At 37.9% G+C, this 20,285-nt stretch overlaps 1 protein-coding gene across 2 annotated transcripts in view; it reads right to left on the reverse strand.

Moving 5' to 3' along the window:
• Window positions 1–20,285, reverse strand: part of ADGRL2 (adhesion G protein-coupled receptor L2) — a 313,675-nt gene that overhangs the window by 41,611 nt on the left and 251,779 nt on the right. For both annotated transcript variants that reach the window (XM_066192572.1, XM_066192571.1), the window contains 3 exons: window positions 9,494–9,603; window positions 4,807–4,821; window positions 3,056–3,856 (listed from right to left, as the gene is read on the reverse strand). In XM_066192572.1, the coding sequence (XP_066048669.1) occupies window positions 3,056–3,856; window positions 4,807–4,821; window positions 9,494–9,603 (926 nt within the window). The remainder of the gene's footprint in view (window positions 1–3,055; window positions 3,857–4,806; window positions 4,822–9,493; window positions 9,604–20,285) is intronic.

A 20,285-nucleotide genomic window follows, 5' to 3' on the forward strand; every position in this document is an offset into this window, starting at 1 on the left:
CCACAGTTTTAGAAATCTGACGAGTTTCTCCTGAAGATTAAGAAAACAGGGATACAGGGAAAGTTGCAAGAAGAGAAAATGGTGTGGGTTTGCAGCAAGAGCAAGGTCAACTTTAGGTTAATGACAGTGGTATTTCAGAGGTGTCAACAGGGAGATTTAAAAATGAAGGAGACAACAGAGAAAACAAAGCCAGGAGTTTCAGGACATGGATGAGTCCAAGTTTTGGCCCTGAGAGCAGATTTGAAGGGAAAGTGCAACTCTAGTATGACAAATTCATCTTTCATCTAGGAAGAAAGACTGGTGTTTTTGAAGCACTTAGCAGCTGGACATGCCGGTGTAGACAAAAACTAATAACCAAGACAGATATATAGAGAAAAAACCTAAAATCAGTGTGTGTCTTATCTATCATTATTTCTCACTTGGCAACGGAGGGAACACAGATAACTGAGTTTTCCACAATGGCCCCAAGTTAACCATTCAAAAAGAAAGGGCCATGACTTCCAATTTTGAGACACTGACCTTGTGACACCATTAAATACTTGATATTAAAGTACTATGGCAAAGGACACTAAAAGAAAGTTCTAGTGTTAGGTGACTTACAGAACGTTACTGTAATTCCTATGTTGTTGAGTAGATGATTAAGAAATCTGAGTTGATCACAAAAAACCCAAACCAAATTATAATAAAAGAAGCACAAAAATGCCCTTCATCAAGCATGCTTAAAAGCTGATCTAATTCCGTATGAGACAAAAAATCCAAGTTTGTATTACACACATAGGTCTTTTGTATATTAGTCAAAAGACTGAGCTGCAATTTCTACAGAATTTATGCTGAAACAAAGAGGAACTGAAATATAATAGAAATAAATATAGAAGTAGACACTGTAAAGAATTTCTCCTTGCTTTTACAGCAGAACATCTCAAAGATGATTATGTTAGATAATTTTTCCTTTCATTTAGTAGTTTCTAACTACAGGCAATTGGCTTAGGCAAAAGAGGAAATGACCTGAAACATATTCTTAGATTTGCAATGTACATACCCATATAAAATTAAAATATTGGGTATTGGCTTTATTTAAGGAAAAATATGTGAACATATGCATCACATACTCAAATAAAATGAATGTCATTTGGTTTTTATATTTTAAAAAGACCAGAATCAAAAGACATTTATTGATGTCCTAATGCATTTAAAACCCAAACTCATAACTTACTCAAATATTCCTTTCCTGTCTTCATGGGTGAATGGGCAAATAGCTCAGAGGAGAGGCAAGTACCCTGCAGTGTGCCCTGGACCCATTCTTGTCTAGGTCTTGTTGGAATAAACTATTTCTGCTCCGGCCTTGCATGCCAGCAAGGAACCCAGGAAGAGAAAAGGGTGCTGGTGGATACCCCAAATCTGGTTTTGATAGCAGTTGGGATGCGGCCAGAACATACGCTGTAACTTAAGATCTTGAAGACTCTCTCATAATGAAAACATTATGAAATATCTTACTGGAGACCTTTTGAGGTTTACTAAAGTGAAGGATTCCACAAAACCTTTTCTGCCCCTGCTTTTCCTTTACACTTTTCCTTCTATGCAATGACTTAAAGATTAGCTTTTTCCACATTCACGGCAGCTGTCTGAACTGCAAAAGCTACTTAGAGCCTGCACCTCCATTTTCTCCTCTTACTCTTAAAGCTTTGGAGAATTTAAAATGCATCTTTGTCTCAGTTGAACTGAATGAAAAGTGGCATGCATTAGAATGTATGAAAACTAAAGCTTTAATTTTTTTTTAATTACATAGGTGGTTTATCTCTCTGCTAAGAGCAGTCCCAAAGCCTCCCTGAGGAATGGGCTTGCTCGATGTACAGAGAGCAAGGCCAGTCAGTTCCCCAAACACCTGGAACCCACCTGAGCCCAGCCAGGTATTGCCAGGGAGATCTGCAGGACACTGGACAGATCACCCATAGCTTTGGAGATCACTAACATACTGGTTCTACACCACCCTGTTCTGCTGCCTCACACGCAGCACAGCTGGAAAAGCTGTATGTGTGTTGCTATACTTGTGTGCATATTACAGTTTGCACTGCTGTGCATGAATCAGCTTCGCTGAAGCAGGACAGCTACTTTTCATGTGGAGAAGTCATTATTGCTACTTTCTTGAAGTAGAAAAAACGGCTGCTAAACATGCATAGCAGTTAGATGAGAGAAGTGAAGTATTACCTTCATTGCTCAAGCAGCCTTTGCTGCATACATCTTCCGTCACAGAGCATTTCTCCCGGTATTTACTCCCCTCTGTAGATGTTAATATGTGGCTGTGCCTGTTCCTGTCATTTTTAGGGATTTCTGACACCTAAAGACCTCAGTTTTTCTTTTCTCTTTTGACAGTTAGTATCTTTCCTTTTACGAAGTAGTACTAACTTCCAGTGAGCTGGAGTGCAATTGTAAGGGGCTTACTGAGAAATCCACTAAAAAGATGTCAGACAATCTTGTCTAACCCGACATTAGAAACTGTGAAAATAAGGCTGCGGAAAAATACTTATGCTTGGTATTGCACATTAACCCCATACGTCTCCTCTGGGACCTCCCAGCACACATTGCTTTCCACTGCTGGCGCCAAGAAGTTAAAAGGTATGCGTGTATGCTGTAATCAATTCAGAAGACAGGTAACACCGAGCGGATGGGAAAAGGCTTCTGGCTCAGCATGAAGCAACTCCAACTCAGTTTAGCTATCAGAGTCAAACTGACTGATGGTATAAAGCAAGTAATTCCCCAACTCATTCTCAAACACACAAAAGCTACACACTTATATTTAAAAAAAGAAATAAAGAAAAAAAAAGATAAAAAGAAAAGCACGAGCCTGTAAACCAAATAAAGTAATTCTATTTCTCCTCACAGGTTCTGCAAATTTGTCTTGCACTGCTGCAATGCTGCTCAGATCAGCACAGTGCAGACAAAAAACCCTTCCTCACCTTTCTGCCATGAGCTAAACTAAGACCAAAAATATCGTACCTCATTGCTCTGAATGGAAACACAAAGAGATCAAAAATGAGGAAAAAAAAGGAATTTTTACCTTGGGCAGGATCAGGTGGGCCGAACTCCAAGGAGTATCGCAGAATGAAGTTGTTATTCCACACATACAGCTGGTTGTCCCTGGGGTTGTAATCCACTGCGGCGATGTACTGGTACTGGTTGGGGAAAGGAATGTCCACGTGCTCTCCTCTGCTCAACCTGGTGTTGTAGATGTAATCGATGACGTTCCTGCCGGTCTCACTCTCGTTGTCCTGGTACACCGACCGCACCACGTACAGGACCCCACAGATCATGAACGCGTTGGACGCTGCCCGCTTGTCGTAGGTCGTTTCCCAGGTGGCTTCGAAGCGCAGGGTGTAGGGGTTCAGCTGGCTAATCACTATCATCCCGTTGTTTTGTTCAGTAGCATAAATTACCCACAAGCCGTTCTCATCAACTGCCAAGTCAATATCAGTCTTTCCTCCCCATCGGTACGGAGAGGTGTCGTGGTAATTGGCGTAATTGATTATGGCCTCTCCACTCTTAATTCTAGTCCTCAAGTCAAATTTTACTATGTTCCGAGTTCTCTCCTTGTTAAAAAAGACAGCGCCGTCATACACTACAAATCCAGTGCCATCCACTCGGTTTGGGAGTTTGTACGTCGTCTGCTGGCGTCCGTTCTGGAAGTCCTCTAACGAAGCATATTCTATCAAAGTATCCGTGCGATACGGAGTCCATGGCATGAAGTATATTTTATCTGCAGCCTGGAGAGGATCTTTGCACCAAGCACCTGCTTTTTGTTCAGCTTCATATAAATACGGTGAGTCCACAATTGCTTTCAACGTCCCCGGGCAAACAAAAACTAACAGTCACAGAGAGAAGTAAGACAAGAATTACGTCAAATTAAGACTGTCTCATAATAAAAATTAAAAAAAAAAAAATAAAAAAGAAAAAAAACCAAAAAGGTAGGTAAATCATAATGACTGTGTCAGGAAGAAAAAAAAAATCAATTTAATTGGCACTAGATTATACCTTATGTTATAATTAATGCAATTATCACCCTTTATCATCCACTTTTCTTAAAGTTACCATGTTCTTGCTGTACCAGTATGGAAAGTGGATGGGAACAGTTTTCACTAGTACAGACCAAGGCTCAATGGCATACACAGACAGCTGAAAATGTAGAGCTACTCTTGCATTTTCGTTTCAGACTTTTAGTGAGTACACATTAACGCTCCAGAGCTTTTAACTGGTGTGCAGCAGTGTGCTAGGTCATTTCAGTCCAAAAAAAATCACATCAACTTGTTTAGAACTTTAAGAAGTGGTGAGGCTGAAAAAGGAGGTGCCTCGATTAAAAATAAAGGAACAAAACAAATCATCAGGTATATAGAGAAAGCAATTAGGAGCAGAGAAAACAAAACACAACCAAAGCAATGAATGAAACAGACCAGGAAACCCTGTAACCATGGCATGCTATGGAGAGGGTTCTGGAAGCCAGGCAAGATGACACTTGATTAACAAGAATTTACCCAAGGGTGAGAGAAAGAGAGGGAAAGAAAGACAAAGAGAAAGGGAGAGAAAAAAGCAAGGGAGTCTTCCCTCCAGCCCAAGTACTTCAGACACTATACCCCGCCACCTACTTTAAGCAGCCAAGTCACTTTATTGCAAATAGTCGACTTCTTTATGAGGTGTACTTATGAGATCCTGCTGATTATCATAATATAAGAGTGTTGTGGGGAGGGGAAGGGAAGAGGTTAACATCCATAAGGCACATAACAAGGAGCTGGGGTTTGGACTGTATACGTTATTTACCTTTTTGCTCCACTTCTATTTTAAGCATCGGAAGAAAAATAAAAAAGTGCAAGGAAAAAAGAAAGAAGATTAACATAAATTGACTATTAGGCTAAAAGATTAAATTAGTAACAGACGCTAAATATAGGGAGAATAAGAACTGCACTATATTGGATAAAGAGAAACAGACAACAGGATAACCTAGCAGGAGAGAGATTCTACGGTTACACAAATGAACATGGATCAATTGTTTTAGTAGATTAAGGAGGGAACACAAATATGTTGGCATGTAGTTTCACTTAGTGAACCTGAATAAATAATGAATTACTTCACTAACACATGCTATATACACTATTCTTCTTCTAAAAGTATAATGCTAATCAAGTTGGTTTTTAAGCAACATATCAATTTATCATATATGTGCAACTGCACATATACATATTATATTAATTGATAATTAGAAATACAAAATTCAGTATATTAATTGTATAAGTTTGCATATGTGATTATTGAACCTCCCCCATCTTTGCCCCAGACATTTCCCTGCTTTTCTTTCTTATAAAGAAAGCAGCTTGCACCCTTTGGCTCTCCTTAGGCTTTGTTTTATTTGTTTTCCTGAATGTTAATCTTGAGAGCTTTTGCCACTTCTTAGTCTATAACTGCAAAATCAGACTAGGAGGAATAAGCAAAAACATCTAGAAAAAAATGAAGCAAAAGCACAGTAAGCAAGAGGAAAAGAGAAGAAAAGATTAACAATTAGCTCATTCAGATATTCTCCAGCATCATCGATTAAGGCCAAAACAGCAAGCTAGTATGCAAGGACAGCCATATTGTACTCAAAACAAACATCCATCCTGCCACCATACGTGGAAGACATAAACTGAACCCAATTAAGAAAGTTATATTACTAGAGCAATTTTTCCCCCAGGAAGTTTTAAGGAAGTTACAGAAAGATATATAGCTGAAGCCCAGCTAGTAAATAGCTTTTCAATAATTATTTGCAATAATACTTGATATTTCAACCTATTTCATATACTCTGTGGCCTTTGAAGTAGGCTCCCTTGGTTTCGTAAAATGACCTGAAAATGACAGATGTACCAATCTGTGTAACAGTAGCAGCTGATACCAGGGAAGTGTATCAAAACTATTTGCGCAGCTATTACATTTTCAATATTACAGTATTATCCTGAAGAATGCCTTTATAAGTTTCATATGAAGTTTTGGATTTTCAGTTTCATTTAATAAAATTACATATGATTATTTTGAGAATGATATTGGCTGATCTAATCTAGTGTTTCTTCAGGAAACAATTTCATAACTTTACAGGGGAACTGGAGGGGGTCAATATTTTCAAAATGAGCAGTAGTTTTCCTAGCCTTTGCACAGTTATGCATCTTTAGGTAAAAAACTCGTTTTTCCGTAATTTGTAATTCTGGATTTATCCGAGTAAACAGAAGATGTATTCTGAGGTGAATTCTTGGGTTTCACCATTAGTATTAATGACTTTCAGATGATTCTGTTTGTGAACTTCTATGCATGTGCTTATTTCTTGCCAAAGATCAATATTGATACTCTACCTGCTTAGAATTAGTAATAGGAGACGGGGAAAAAGATAGGGAAAACTAAAATCATTACTGGCATGTCTGTTCTGCATGCACTGGTGTACAGCTGTACATTTTTCAGGGACAGATGGGCTTATTGAAATAAACAAATGCTGCAAAGTCCAATCAATACACACACAGAGAGAATAAAACACTTTAAAATGTTTTCCATTGAATTCCTAAGTCCAAAACAGGCTTAAAATAAAAATGCACAGATATACAAAATAGCACTTTTGATGTTCTTCTTTATAAAAGGGCTGACTTCTGTTAGTCAAAGTGCCAACATACATCGTGCAGCATAAGTGAGAGAAATGTCAAGTATAGTACTCTCAATCTCTTCATAATTTAATCAATAACACTCTTGCTGTTTCAGGACAAAGCAATGCCTATCAAATTTGTCTGGAAATTTTGTTGGAGATCCGACTGAGTATCTGAAAAGTTGTTTGTTGGATTTTTTTTTGTTTGCACTTTGAGACGCAAAAAGGAAGCATTTATTAAGTACTTTCAAACTTAATTAAATTTGCAAAATGAAGTACTTTCAAATAAGCAAAGCAGCTATGTATTTCTGGAGGCCAGCAAGACACAGAGGAGCTCATAAACTGCATTTTGTACAAGGGTGACAGCAACTCCAGTGTGTAAGAACTCTCGCCTTTCACCACAAAACCTATTATGATTGCTGTTTGTCATCTCTCATGGACTGAAAGCTACCACAGTCAGTATTGCAAATTTTGCAGTCTTGCAGTAACTGCAATGAAATTCATGAAATAAATGAACTTTGGTTAGAAGTGCTGTGGTCACTAAACTCCCTCCTTTCTGGGCCCACAAAAGCTTATCTTACCTTCCTAAGAAGGCTCTTACACTGAGACAGCTGCTATTTGCAAATCTAATGATTTCAGTCATTCTGTAAATTTAGATAAGGAGCTCCGGAACAAGTAAGAAAATAAAATTTAGACTTGATAACTGGAGTTTACCAGGCTTCAAAAAAAGAGACCTGGAAAAAAAACAGGATATGCTTTGTGGGACAGGGAACAAAGAGAGTCAACAATCAAAATGGCTACTGAAGCACATTGTGATTTGAAGTCAGCCTTCAAAACTCATTTTAGTAACTGGCAATCTTTTTGATGACTGCTGGTAACGACAGGTGATGCCTCATACAATTCTGGAATTGGGCAGTGTCATCACTGTACATGCTGCAGTTGACAAACTCCAAAACTTATGGACTTTGAAAATAGGAAAGTATCCAGAATCCTGAATTATGATAGACACAGAATTACAGAGTTCAAAGGGTAGGCCAATGCAACTGACAGTAAACAGAAATAAACACTTTAAAGTTAAAGTAACTACACGTTAGAGTACAGGGTAGGCCGCGCTGTGGCACTATACTTCTGAAACTGGAAAAGAAAAGATTCCTGGAGATAGCAATTCCCAATCAGTAGAACACATCCACACTTCTCTTCCTAAAACAGCATAAGAAATTGTGTTTGAACATTATTTGCATTACGTTTTTTTTCCTCTATGAGCTAGCCTACTGGAACTGGAAATATAACTTCTTGTCACGTGACTGACCTCAGGTTTTGGAATCAGATGCACTGCCCTCTTTCTGAGAATTTGAGAATGAAAATAATGCTAAAGCAGAAGTGGTCTTTGTGGAACAAAACTTTGGTTAGATTGGGGTAAGACATCACTCCTCAAAAGTGGCACGAGAAGAACAGTTACAACAAGCCACCAATACTACACACAGGAGGAATGGTACTAGGGATCACTGTTTGCAGTAGGCTTCCAAACCTACAAATGGTACAGGGAAAAAAAATCAGCAAGCAACCATTTCACAATGACACAGCAGAAATGAAGAAAAAACAGATGATCTGTGCTTGGCCTTTAATAACAGTGAAAGTTCAGTGTGGTGAAGCAGTACAGAGTAGTATTTCAGTCTCAGAATTCCAAATTTTGCAGGAAAGAGTATGGACAGTTTTGACATAGCTTTGCTTATGCCAGAACTAATTTCCTTCCTTTTTCAATATATACTGTCACCACAGTGTTTTTGCATCTCAGACTTGGCCTGTTTCCTGTACCAACAGAAAATACAACTTTGGTTAAGGATTACTGCAGATCAAGAAATTCACACCTAGTAATAACTCAAGGGAAATGATCAGTGCACTGTTCAAATTCCATTGCAAGCACAGCTATTTCTCTGTTGAGTTACGAGGCGAGAGAGAAGTCACTGCAAAGAATGACCTTACAAGAAAGCAAAACCAGTTAAAAGTGTCAAATCGGCAGAACTTTCATGAACATGCATACGTGTCAATAAAAAAAAAGCATTAATTATTGCAAGGAAATAAGAAGGATGTCTAAAGCTACTGAACTTTGGCATTATAAAGAATATTGTACAAAACTGCTGAAGTAGCCACAACTTCACACTTTTCTATCTCATCATGATTTTACTATTTACTTTGTTTTCAGAGAAAAACTGTTTGGTAGCTGATTCAAGGCACAACTGATATTTTGTCTTTAAATTAAAAGCAAACACTTCTTTCTCACTCTTTTCCCCTTTGCTTTTAAAGAACACAGTGTGAATACCTTATTAATGAATTATTCACTCTGAATCTGTGTTCATTTATAACGAAGCACAAAATCCTTTCACAATGTCCCCCGACTGGGTCACTTGCCTCTGAATGTCAGTGCTGGGTTTTGCTGTGCACCCAAAGTCACCACAGCAGCAGGTAGCCTTTCAAGTAGATCATGATTAAAACTGAAGTCAATTCCTGCTTTACAAGTCTGTGAGCCAAGCCAATTTGTCAGCAACTGGTTGCGGGCAAAAGTACAAATTTCTATCTGGCCTATTGAATAGCTAATTTGAGTTTGTTTTCTGGAAAAACAGTAGCCTTAAAAGCCAAACACTTAAGAACACAGACAGACACTTGGCCAGCATCACACCATGGCTTCCTTCCACACTTTGTGAAGCTAATTGGAGGCCCTAGTCTGCAAGTGCTTTGCATGCATAATGGGTCCATGGGCCATAAACATATGCTTCTTTTCCATGTAACAGCACTCCAGCTTCAATTGTGAGGGCCAGAGGAAGTGAGCAAGAATAAAAAGATTATACTTACTATAAGGAACACATTCATACTGAACTTCTAGATATTTGTATGTTCCAGGACAAGGATCAGGAAACACATCTGACCCAGTAACTACTATACACTGTGTTCGGTTGTTGCACCTGTAATGGGAAAAGAAAGCAAGCTAATTAATTTTAAATTACATTTAATTTCCTAGTTCATACTTAAAGGACTACATTCAGTGCTAACTCTCTTCACACTTGGGCAGTTCAATACATAGGATAACAAAGTTAATTAATACTAATTAGCCAAAGTCCAAAAATAAGGCTTCAGGACAATATTTTAGCTCAGGCTTTATACTTTTAAATTTGGAGATCGATGCTACCTTAACTGTCCCCACTGGTGGAGACAGCTGTACCAAGTACCAAGTTTATACTGATTTGATAATACTGTTCAATAAAATGAAAACAAAATACATAGATGATCTGACTGAAAAAATGTGCATTTTTGAATAATGTATAATAACAACAATGAGGAATTCCTTCCATCTTTAGAGATATACATCCTGCTGAATGGTTTTACATCTCAGAGAGATTTTTCTTGTGATTCAAGGAAATTACTTTGGTTGGAAGCGCTATTGTAGACAAAGAACATTAGCATTTCCATTTTAATTATTTTAGGAGCAATTGTTGGACTCTAAGCTTCCTCTGTTAGGCTACAGGAAGCAGTAAAGAATGACCATTTGAGGAAATAAGAAAAACGGTTAAAGGAAGAACTGCAATAAAATTAATTCAGATGTATTTTTGAGGAGACATAAAAATTATTTGCTTAACAATGAAAGAAAATGCATTTTGTTTAAAAGAAGAACTTTATTAAAATGTCTCTAATTGTGAGGACTTACTGAACTTAATTTTTGAAGGGTTTTATCACCTAACCTTGAAGAGATGGTCAAAATGCAATATAGGAAAACAGTCACAAGGAAGAGGAAGAAAAAAAAAGAGAAGGTCAGGGAGTTTGGTGACTAAAAGGGAAAGAGCTTGGCTGATCTTCTCAGGGGTTAGTTTTGTGTGTCAGCAAACTGAATAACAGAAGTCTGAACTTAAGTAATAGACTAGCCTTTGACTCCAGCTGTACATCAACTTCTCCATTGCCCTACTTCTTCCCATACTCCCTGAATACCACATAACCCAAGCTAAAATAATCTGCCTTGTATCAGTGGCTTTCCACAGCTGTACAGCACCAACAGGTATTAGAATAATTCATGCTACCTCATAAAAGGTAGAGCAAACATTCAAAGAACTCTAATATAAATTACTTCCTTTTTTATATAGTAATCAAACTAGCACAGAGCCAGTCAGGACATGTTGTGCCTCTCTGCTGAGCAAACTCAGAGACAAAAGCTCTCTTGACTCAATCAGTTAACTCTTCATTCCCTTTTCCTCGTCTTTTGTAAATTCTTCTTTTTTTTTTTTTAAAGTTGCTTATTTCTACCATCATAAGCCTCATAATTACAGAGCTAATTGGAAATAGTCAGAGATTTCTGTACATACAGAACCATGGATATGGTCAGGTGGTGAGGAATCCACCTGCCACCTTTTCCAGAGGGTGAAGCCAGGTCCCCCGCACAGCTATTGCACAAAAAATGGTGCCCCAGTCCCATGCCACAGCACAGTCAGTGCAGCAGCTCCTGCAGGATGTTAGCGAGCCTGGAACAACTCTGGCACATCCAGGGGCTTCAGCCCCAGCCTGAGGTGGTGAAATGTGCACCCAGCCTGCTGAGAAAACCACGGTAGTCAGTCTGTTAGTGACAATGTACACACAGCTCCTGCCATGGAGGACAAAGTGCTGCTGCTGTGTGTGTGGTGTAGATGGAGGCTGCAGAAGCAGGAGGAGGCAGTGCGGCCCCAAACCTCACAGGCCTCTGCAATACCTCTGTACACGGGTTTTTCTGTGCCACACCTCAGGTACACTAACCAGCATGAGAAAATCTGGGACGTAAGATTTTGTAACAAATTTCTTTAAATTTCTGTTTCTTTAGCAGAAACCTTACACTGAAACCAAAGCAATTCCTACAAGACTTCTAGTGCATCATTCAGTATGATGGTTTCCACAGCTTTGAGCTGTATGAAAATTTTATTTTATACTCAAATGAGCAGCAATTAAGACAGAATTATTTATTTGTTACAAAATAAAACGAGTATGTGTTGGGAGAAATTGCTTGAGAATGAAGCTAACCAAGGTCATATTTAGCGGTGGGAAAAAGATAGACTGATTTCCCTGCGAAGAGCTGTTTTCTTCAGTTTCATTTTTCTCCCAGTAAAAGATTCATAATGCTGCCATCAGCCAGGAAACTGAGAAGAGCTTCATGCTAGGTTTTATCTAAAGGATGTTTAATAATAATTCAGACGAAAATGCAGGTCTTTTTCTTTGCACAGTAAGTGTCAGAGTCAAACTTCAGGCACTGAGTGGTGTTTACAGGAAATTGATGACACTCTAAAAACTTTTGACCTATTCCTTGATGAAAAATTTCACCTGCTGTGCATATGGTCACCTTTTGCCCCCCTTTGGCCAAACCCAAGACCTCAGTTACAAACCAATGATTTCTGCCCACTGCTGCAGCATACAGCAGCACTACCAGGCCCACCAGCGCTTCCCCAAGAAGTGGAATTACTTGAATAACTACACGAATAGTGTATTAGTGCTTTAAGTTGTAGGTTTGCACATTCAAACCACCGTTTTTGCTGCACTGTTGGCTGCATTTTATAAAACCTGAGTAACTTCCATACACTTCTAAGATTTCAAATTAAAGACACCTGGTTAGGATATTCACAGTTTAAAAAGCTGACATTCAGGTAATAATTTTTTACATATTTAGAGGTCACATTTCGATTAGTGTGAGACGTTTATGGGAAACCAACAGCAACTATAGCAGCTGTCAATCCTAATTCATGGGTTACAGAGAAGAGATGAAGAATAAGTGAACTTTGTAAAGACAGTTCTGAGACAAGTAATTCAGGGAATTTACACTACTGTGATTTGTTCTCCGGATAAATTAAAGCCTTCTGTCTGCTGCACTGTTTTTCTCTGTAAAACCAGGGATACTTCTCTGTTAGCTATTGGCCTACACTTCTGCTACTGTCTGCAAAAAAACATTTTACAAACTGGTAAGGGTTTCAGTTGAACTTCTTAATGACAAGAAGCCACAAAATCTGTGGCATATTGGATAAAAGGATATAGTCCACAAAATAGGACTAAGCAGCAGATTATCCTACATGGCGACAGATTACCAAAGCTACCTCATCACCGCTATAGCAGAATGTCATAATTTAAAAAAAAAAATTACATTTGGAAAATCTATGCTTAAGAAGAGGATATTGCACTGTTGCAGCCTTAAATCTGGTGATCCATTCCTTTTTGTTATGGGCAAGCACCTTTTGTGTCACAGGATTCTCCAAAACAAGGCTATTTTAGAAATAAAGTGCTTTGGAATTTGCAAAATTGGCCTAGACATTGTCAGGAAAAAAAAATAAATAAAAAAAACCCCTCAAAAACCTGAACTGGCAAATAACTGGAAGTCCCTCATTCATTTTAATCAAAGTTATTTTTTCTATACTGTTAATTTGGTCCATCTATTCAAACTCTTTTAGAATTGTCCCAGTGAAGGTGTGATACAAACCAGCTGTAATTTCTGCAAACTTAAGAAGACAAATCAGAAATACTTTGGTGTTTCAGGGTTTGTAATTTAGTGTTTAAGTTCTCTGTAGGTTTTAAATACCATTTAAGTGCTCTGCAATCTACATAACTGCATACTTCCCCAGCATATTTTAAAATACAGACATTTTCAGGGGGTTAGGTACAATCTTAAAATTCATACGATTGAACACTGAGAAATGTCTTCACACTCAAGAAGAATTCACAATATTCACAAAGATTTACGATGCAATGACTTTGTCATTTACAAGGAAATACAGCAGATCAGCAGAGAAGTCTGTATAAACTCAGTAACAGTTAATTTAGGAAAGGTAACGTATGAATTACATTTGAAATGCTATTTAGGAAAGGACTAACTGTAGTAGTGAAAGAATGGCAATTCAGGTTCTAGTGCTAGCAGCGACAACAGCTTTGCAAGGGGAAATGCAGGAATTACCATTATTCTCATGAATGCAAGGAGCAATTGTGTACTCTGACACTCGTTTCTTCTGTATTTTAGTATGAATGAAGAAAGGTTACATCTTCATAATGCACATGCATCACTTAGAGTAATCTAAAAATCAAATGGAGTGTTTAATTAACAGTTACAGTATAATGTCTGAACTCCTTTCACCTCAGGAAGAAGACTGTGCAAATGAGGAATGGCCCTTCACATTTCAGATGAATACAGAAAGAAAAAGGAAAGTAAAGCAGCTCCAGCAGGGCTGTTATTATCTTCTGCTCATGATGTAGCCCTGTCCCTGCTGCATCCATCCTCTCTGCTCAGCTATAAGGACAGCTGTATTTTCCATGATAATTTGTTTGTATTTCAACTCTAATCTTGACTTGTACAATTCCCAACAAATTGCTTTTGCCTTTTTTATTGTTATTATTACCTTATTCTTATTATTGCACTTTTTCATGTACAATGTATGGAGATGAGATTCTATGTGCAATCTATTGTGCGAGGTGTTTTAATCAATGATCTTGTTCTGCTGATTAAGCAGGGGCTTCTGTTTTGGCAAGATAACATTAGTTTCTCCTGTCATGCTCCCAAAGCTATTGGGAATCTTCAGCAGATCATTAGATATGCTACAATAAAGCTTTGGTACATTCTCTTTTCTTTCTTAAATTGCTTCTTCACTGTCCTATCATGCCTCGTCACTGCTGGCACTGCATTATTATTACAGCTCCCCTGAAACTTGCACTAGAGCTATGTCTGCAGGCCATAGGATGCCATTTTCAATTGAAGCTTCTGCTTGAAAATATAAATTAAGAAAATTTCATTATCTCCTGCCAAGGGCCATTATTCACCATTGTTCTAAGGAAGATTAAAAACGCACAATCTATGGACTTGAACAAATACTCCAGCATTAAAATGAAAAACACAGAGTATCATGACTAGACCAGAAAGTGAAGCACTGGGATCTGAGAAACAGATTCTGAAAGACATTAGCCCTACAGGGATCAAACCAGCTGACTGAGGGAAAAGGTCATCTTCGTGGGCAAGTCATATCTGACACAGAAATATATAAACAGATCCTTTTCAAGTGGTTCTTTCAGTTTGCAAAAATAAGTTATGTATGAAATAATGTCCACATCGCAATTTATCCTTCAAATGCTTTTGCTTTGCATACGTGACTTTGACAAAGATGGTAACATGAAAGAAACACCATGCTATTTTGAAAATGATATGGATTAATGTATAGCCAGGAAAAAAACTATCAAAATAATTTTGGGTATTCCTAATGCTGTATTTCTGTGAATGCAGTGTTTCCTTAAGTAGAGTGAAATGCAAACACAGCAAACAGTCACATGTAATTCACTAGTATTAAAAAAAAAAAAGATACAATATAAACCCACATTTAGTAAGTTAAATAATTTTTAATAACATTGTTGATACATTAAAAAAACTATCCTGGTATGTTTTGAAACTTCCAAGTCAGTTCTGATGATATTTCTCTTTCAGCATATTGATTAAATACTTAAAAGCCAGCAGGATGGCATGTTCCTGCATATTGCCTGCAGCAACCTGCTTAAACACCACTTGAGGCACATAAACTCCGAGTTGTAGCACCACATACTCCATATGGTCTTCTTGTTCCTTATTCACCCTGGGTGAGCTGCAGTCTGAGTGAAAAGATATGGGAATATGGGATGAATGCACTTCATGTGATGACTTACACTGAAAAATTCCTGAACCTCATTACCCAGAGTAAAGTAGCTGTCTTTACAGCTGTATTCCTAACGGTCTACAACTGCCATGTGAGATGTGGTTTTGCTTTTGTATGCATATTCACTAAAGCTCTGCTCCTGTCATTAAATGCAAAGTTACATATGTATGAAGATGTCAGATGTTACTTAAATGCTATGTTTTATTACAAAACTTACATATAAAACAGAGAGCAGATATTTTATTTTAGGGGTGTTTTGATACATAAGTATGCACAAAGACATGCCACAGTAGATAAATTTGAAGGAATGTATTTAAATTCTGGGTTTCAAATTCACCTCACAAGCCATATATTATTACGTACTGAGACCTAATGAGTTAGCAATTTAAGCCTAACCAAAGCCTGGAAAAAAGACCTGCTGAGAAAATCCTGCTTTCCTATAAAGCCTGGATTTGAAGGAGGATTGGCCAGCCACCACTGCTGTTTCCACAGTGCTCAAGCACTACCCTTCCCATGCAGGGTGAGTGAGTGCACGCATCCTACAGAGCCACACGCCCCTAAGGACAGATATATAATCCTGGGACTGGCCTTCTAAAACCCGGGAAGACACAATGACAACGTTGCTTATTCATTTGTAAGATTTTCTAAAAATTATTTTTAAGTTAGAAGCCCCAAAACTATTATAGGGCAACGAGCTTGCAAAAAGGAAATAGCAGCTATTTTACCGAGCTCCAAGAGGAAATGGATTTAGTGAGCTGTGCTTGGTAGTTATCATTATCTAAAAAAAAAAAGGGAATATATGAGCAGGTATGATAGCAGAATTTGGCCCTAAGAGCTGTGTCTAGATATTGGTGACTCACCTATGACTGCTAAAGCAGTGAGGCATCCTACAGCTTGGTTTGAAAATTCATGAACCAGCCCTGGGATTTTCTGTGCACTTGGCAACGTGAACATTACAGTAATAAATCTAGGGGATTTGGATAAAAAATAGGCAGAGGGAAGAAAAAAAAGGTGTTTTTTTCTTTCTGTTTTCTTTTAAAATATAATATTGATGATTTGTTGAATCTTCCAAATTACCAAGTAAACACATATAAGGAAGCTAAATAATGTATAATTAATATTGTAGGAGAAGGTGCACCATAGCCTTGTTTCCTTTTGCCCAATAAAAAAATGCAATAATATTTAATTGTGCTTTCTTTATACAGTGTAATCCTGTGGGAGTCTAAGGATATGCATTAAGCATAAAAACTCCAAACAGACAATAAAACACAGCATAAAATATGCAAGTCCCATAGGCCTTTTCTTAGAATTACCCAGCCTGATTCACTATCAATGAATGTGTATCAGACTTGTATGGCAAAGTAATTTAACTATATTTCTCGCTTTCAACCTCTTCTTACAACTTTAATACATTTAGTTATGACCCATTTGCCTTTTAGTATTCATGTCTCTAAGTTCAAAGCAGTCACTGTTAAAATGAGGAATCTTCTCACTTACTCACATCTAAGCTATCAGAAACAGTTTTTCTTGTTACAGTTCATCCTTGTTCTAATACTTTTCTTATTGGTGTAAATGCTATTATTATGGGGTTATCATTAACCTGAAACTGGAGCATCAGATAAAACAGTGAGAGGAAAAAAAATGAAAAACGAAAAAAAAAATTGGAATCCAGTGGAATACATAACTCCTGCTTTCTCTTGGTATTTTTAGGTGCTGTTACAATCTTGCTTTTCTATCTCTACTACTTTCTACCACATATACCGAAGGCCTAGAAGCCCAATCAGTTTGTGAGGAGATGGCTGTAAATCAAGGACAGTAAAACTAAGTATCAAAGACGCAATGAGGTGTGCAAAGTAAACGGAACAATCTCCTGGTGAGGTCTGCGTAGGCGCAAACCCAAACCCCGTAACAGTGTGAAGCAGAAGAGACCTGTTCCTTACAGAAAATGTATCTAATGCAATCCCACCTGAGGAATAAGAAATGGAAATACAGTAATTTTCACAATCATAATAATTGTCATATTATTTGCGTGCATGCATATTTGCTAGCAAGCTGCAGCATGGGATTACAGGCAGTGTACATCTCAGAACACCAACTAAGCCAAGCAGATCCACACAGCTGAAAAGTAATAAGTTCAAAAGATCCAATTAAATGTTTTACCATTTAGGCAAAATAAATAGCCTGCAGCTACGCTTACTTACTAATGAAAACTTTAGTAGTGCAGCATCGTTGTATCTGAGCAATTTGCACAGATTATTCACACCAAATGAGCACGAGTGCAGCATCATGCCTCGTGTGTTGAGCAGGTTTCAGGGGAGAAACGTGGGGCTTTAAATAAACCCAGAGCTTTACGAAGGGGCATTTATTTCAGAGGCACAGTGCTAGAGCAGAGCTATAGAAAATCCAAGAGAAAATCCTGAAGCACAGTGTCTGATCCTTAGGAATAACACTGCAACAGACTTGCAGGAGAAGAGACTACCAGGCAGAGAGTATAGGATAAGAGTAAAAACCCTTTAGAATTCTTCTTTTGCAGCATGGTTGATCTTTTTTATCCATGGCTTGGCATGCAGCATATTCATAATGTAGTTAAAAGTTATGTAACTTAAGACAGCTTCTGAGTCATTATTAAATTAGTAACTTGAAGAATTACAATATTGAAAACATGTAGCCTTATCCTTCACGTTAATTTGCACAGATCAAAAATATATTTTTAACAATCACCCACTTTAATTACTAAAATAAGGTATTTTAGATGACAGGTATGATTTGTTACTGCAACTTTTGAAACAGAAGCCTTCGTACACTTTCAGTGCTCACACTTCCAGCAGACCTCCAGGTCTGTGCAATGCAAATTCAGCTTGATTCACTATGGGTCTCCTGAGCTTAACACAGCTCCTCCGCTCACAGAAATGCATATTCAACAAAAAACTATTTTGTCTCTAACAGGAAATTAAGATTTAGTAATTTACAGAATTGGCCACTGAGACAAGCAGATTTCATAGAGTCCTTTGGTTTCCCTGTGCAACAAGCAGGCTGAGGACAACTTCAGATGGTGCATGCAGTGGGCGCAACCCTAACTCAACTTTAACACGTGTGTTCACCTTGAACAATTAAAAATATTATAGCCTGTATCATTTAGGAGAAATTATTTATAAAAATGTTCACCTATTGCAGTCGGCATATGGAAAAATGATCGTGTTTTTAACAAGGGAAATGGGAAATCGCTATGGGATGCCCTACTTAGATTAAATTAGCAAGATCTTGTTATCAGACCATATAAAAGATACACCATAATAAGATGTGACCTTGCAGAACCTTGGAGCTGATCCGTGATTTTTCCCCCTATAACCCCTTCTAATTATCTGCAAAGTTACAGACCCTTTTGTGGCAGGTTATTTTTCTGTGAATAGTGAGGGGTTTTGGGCTTTTAAATATTTAATTAGTCTTCTGAAATGAGAATTGTTGCACATGCCAACTGCTTCAATTTCCAAACTGTGTTCATCCCAATTATGTTCAGATTTAGATTGGTCATCCCAAACCTCTCACTCTTGTAATTATTTACTCCTTAAAGATCATTCAGCAGAGAAATATTTTTCACCCTTATGGCTCTTTCTTTCCACAAATGGCTTTTCTGGTCCGTTAATTACCCACTCAGAGGATTAGAGTTTGTAATAATGCAAGAGATCCTGCATGTAAGATGAGTTTTACAGGGTGAAAAACAATAAATTGTTTTCTGTAAACTTGCCTTGGGGAATAGCCCCTTTTTGGGTTATCATTTTCATCAACAGAGGCCATGTGCCCACTGCTGCATATCCACCAACTCCATAGGGCTGCAGAGTGACTCATTTATACAGCTCAACAGAACTCAGAGCAAAAAGCTGAGCAAGAGGCAAAAGACAATTTGGTTATTTTAAGAGATTTACAAAAGTGCTATCTGCTAGCAAAAAGGTACAGTCCTTTTTCTCATAATTTTTACTGCAGATTTCATGGCTTTAAAGTTACGCCTATTTAACTGATAACTAATAATAAAATTACAACTTTTCTCATTTGATCTGCTGATTTTTTCCAGAAATGCTGTCCCTTGGTAGATCTTTAATCAACTCTGTAACAGTGGTGTCATTTCCTATTAAAATGTGTCTGAAAGTCCTCACTACAGGAATGCCTGTCACAAAAGCACTGTTATTCGTTACCCACAGTGATGTCTGGATCTAATTATCATCTGGAAAGCTTGCAGGGCTTCCAGGTACAGGACTTCCCCTGCAAAAGTATGCTGCTTTAACTTGGAAAGCACAATTCCACTTTTTCTTTGCAATCTGAAGTTAAGGGATTGAGTTACTGATTTGAACTGTGCACTCTGTGGTTCCTGGAACTTCCAGTTTTGAGCCCAATGAAGATTAGGGGACTGCTTCGGTTTGCTTGTTCCCACATCTGCAAAAATCCTGTCTGTTCTGCAGCTGGTTTTCACACAAGCCAAACAGATTTACCACCATAAAACACATATCAGAAAATTCACTGGTTTAACTTTGTCAGTGCACAGATAATCTTTAATTGTGTCAAAAATATTCACGATCTAATCCTTTTATCAAACTGTCTACCACTGAAGGAGTCTCGTGTGCCTGCACAATTAAAGACTGCATGTTAGCCATGCATAATACTGTGTTACATTTGATGCAAATCCTTTACTATTGAAATAAGCACTGGGCTGACAGCAGGAAGTGGCTGATAAGAAAGCAACAAGGCACTGCTGATGGCATTCATGATAAGTGAGTTCCAACTCATACGTGTCCTGTCTACAGTACATTACCCAAAGTGCTCCTGTTTTAAATGTGACTCCAGGAGGTGTTCTTTTGCTGTATCCCTGTCACAAAGACAGCAAAATTATCCAAGAAAGCTAAATACACAAAGTAAATTATGTTTTTCATACCCACCAGTGATGCTGGCACCAGAATAACATACTGAAAGTAGTATCACTGCTGCTA

This window comes from Chamaea fasciata, unplaced genomic scaffold (genome assembly GCF_029207755.1).
Source record: "Chamaea fasciata isolate MVZ Bird 193981 ecotype frontalis unplaced genomic scaffold, bChaFas1.0.hap1 SCAF_10, whole genome shotgun sequence".
Lineage (NCBI taxonomy): Eukaryota > Metazoa > Chordata > Aves > Passeriformes > Sylviidae > Chamaea > Chamaea fasciata.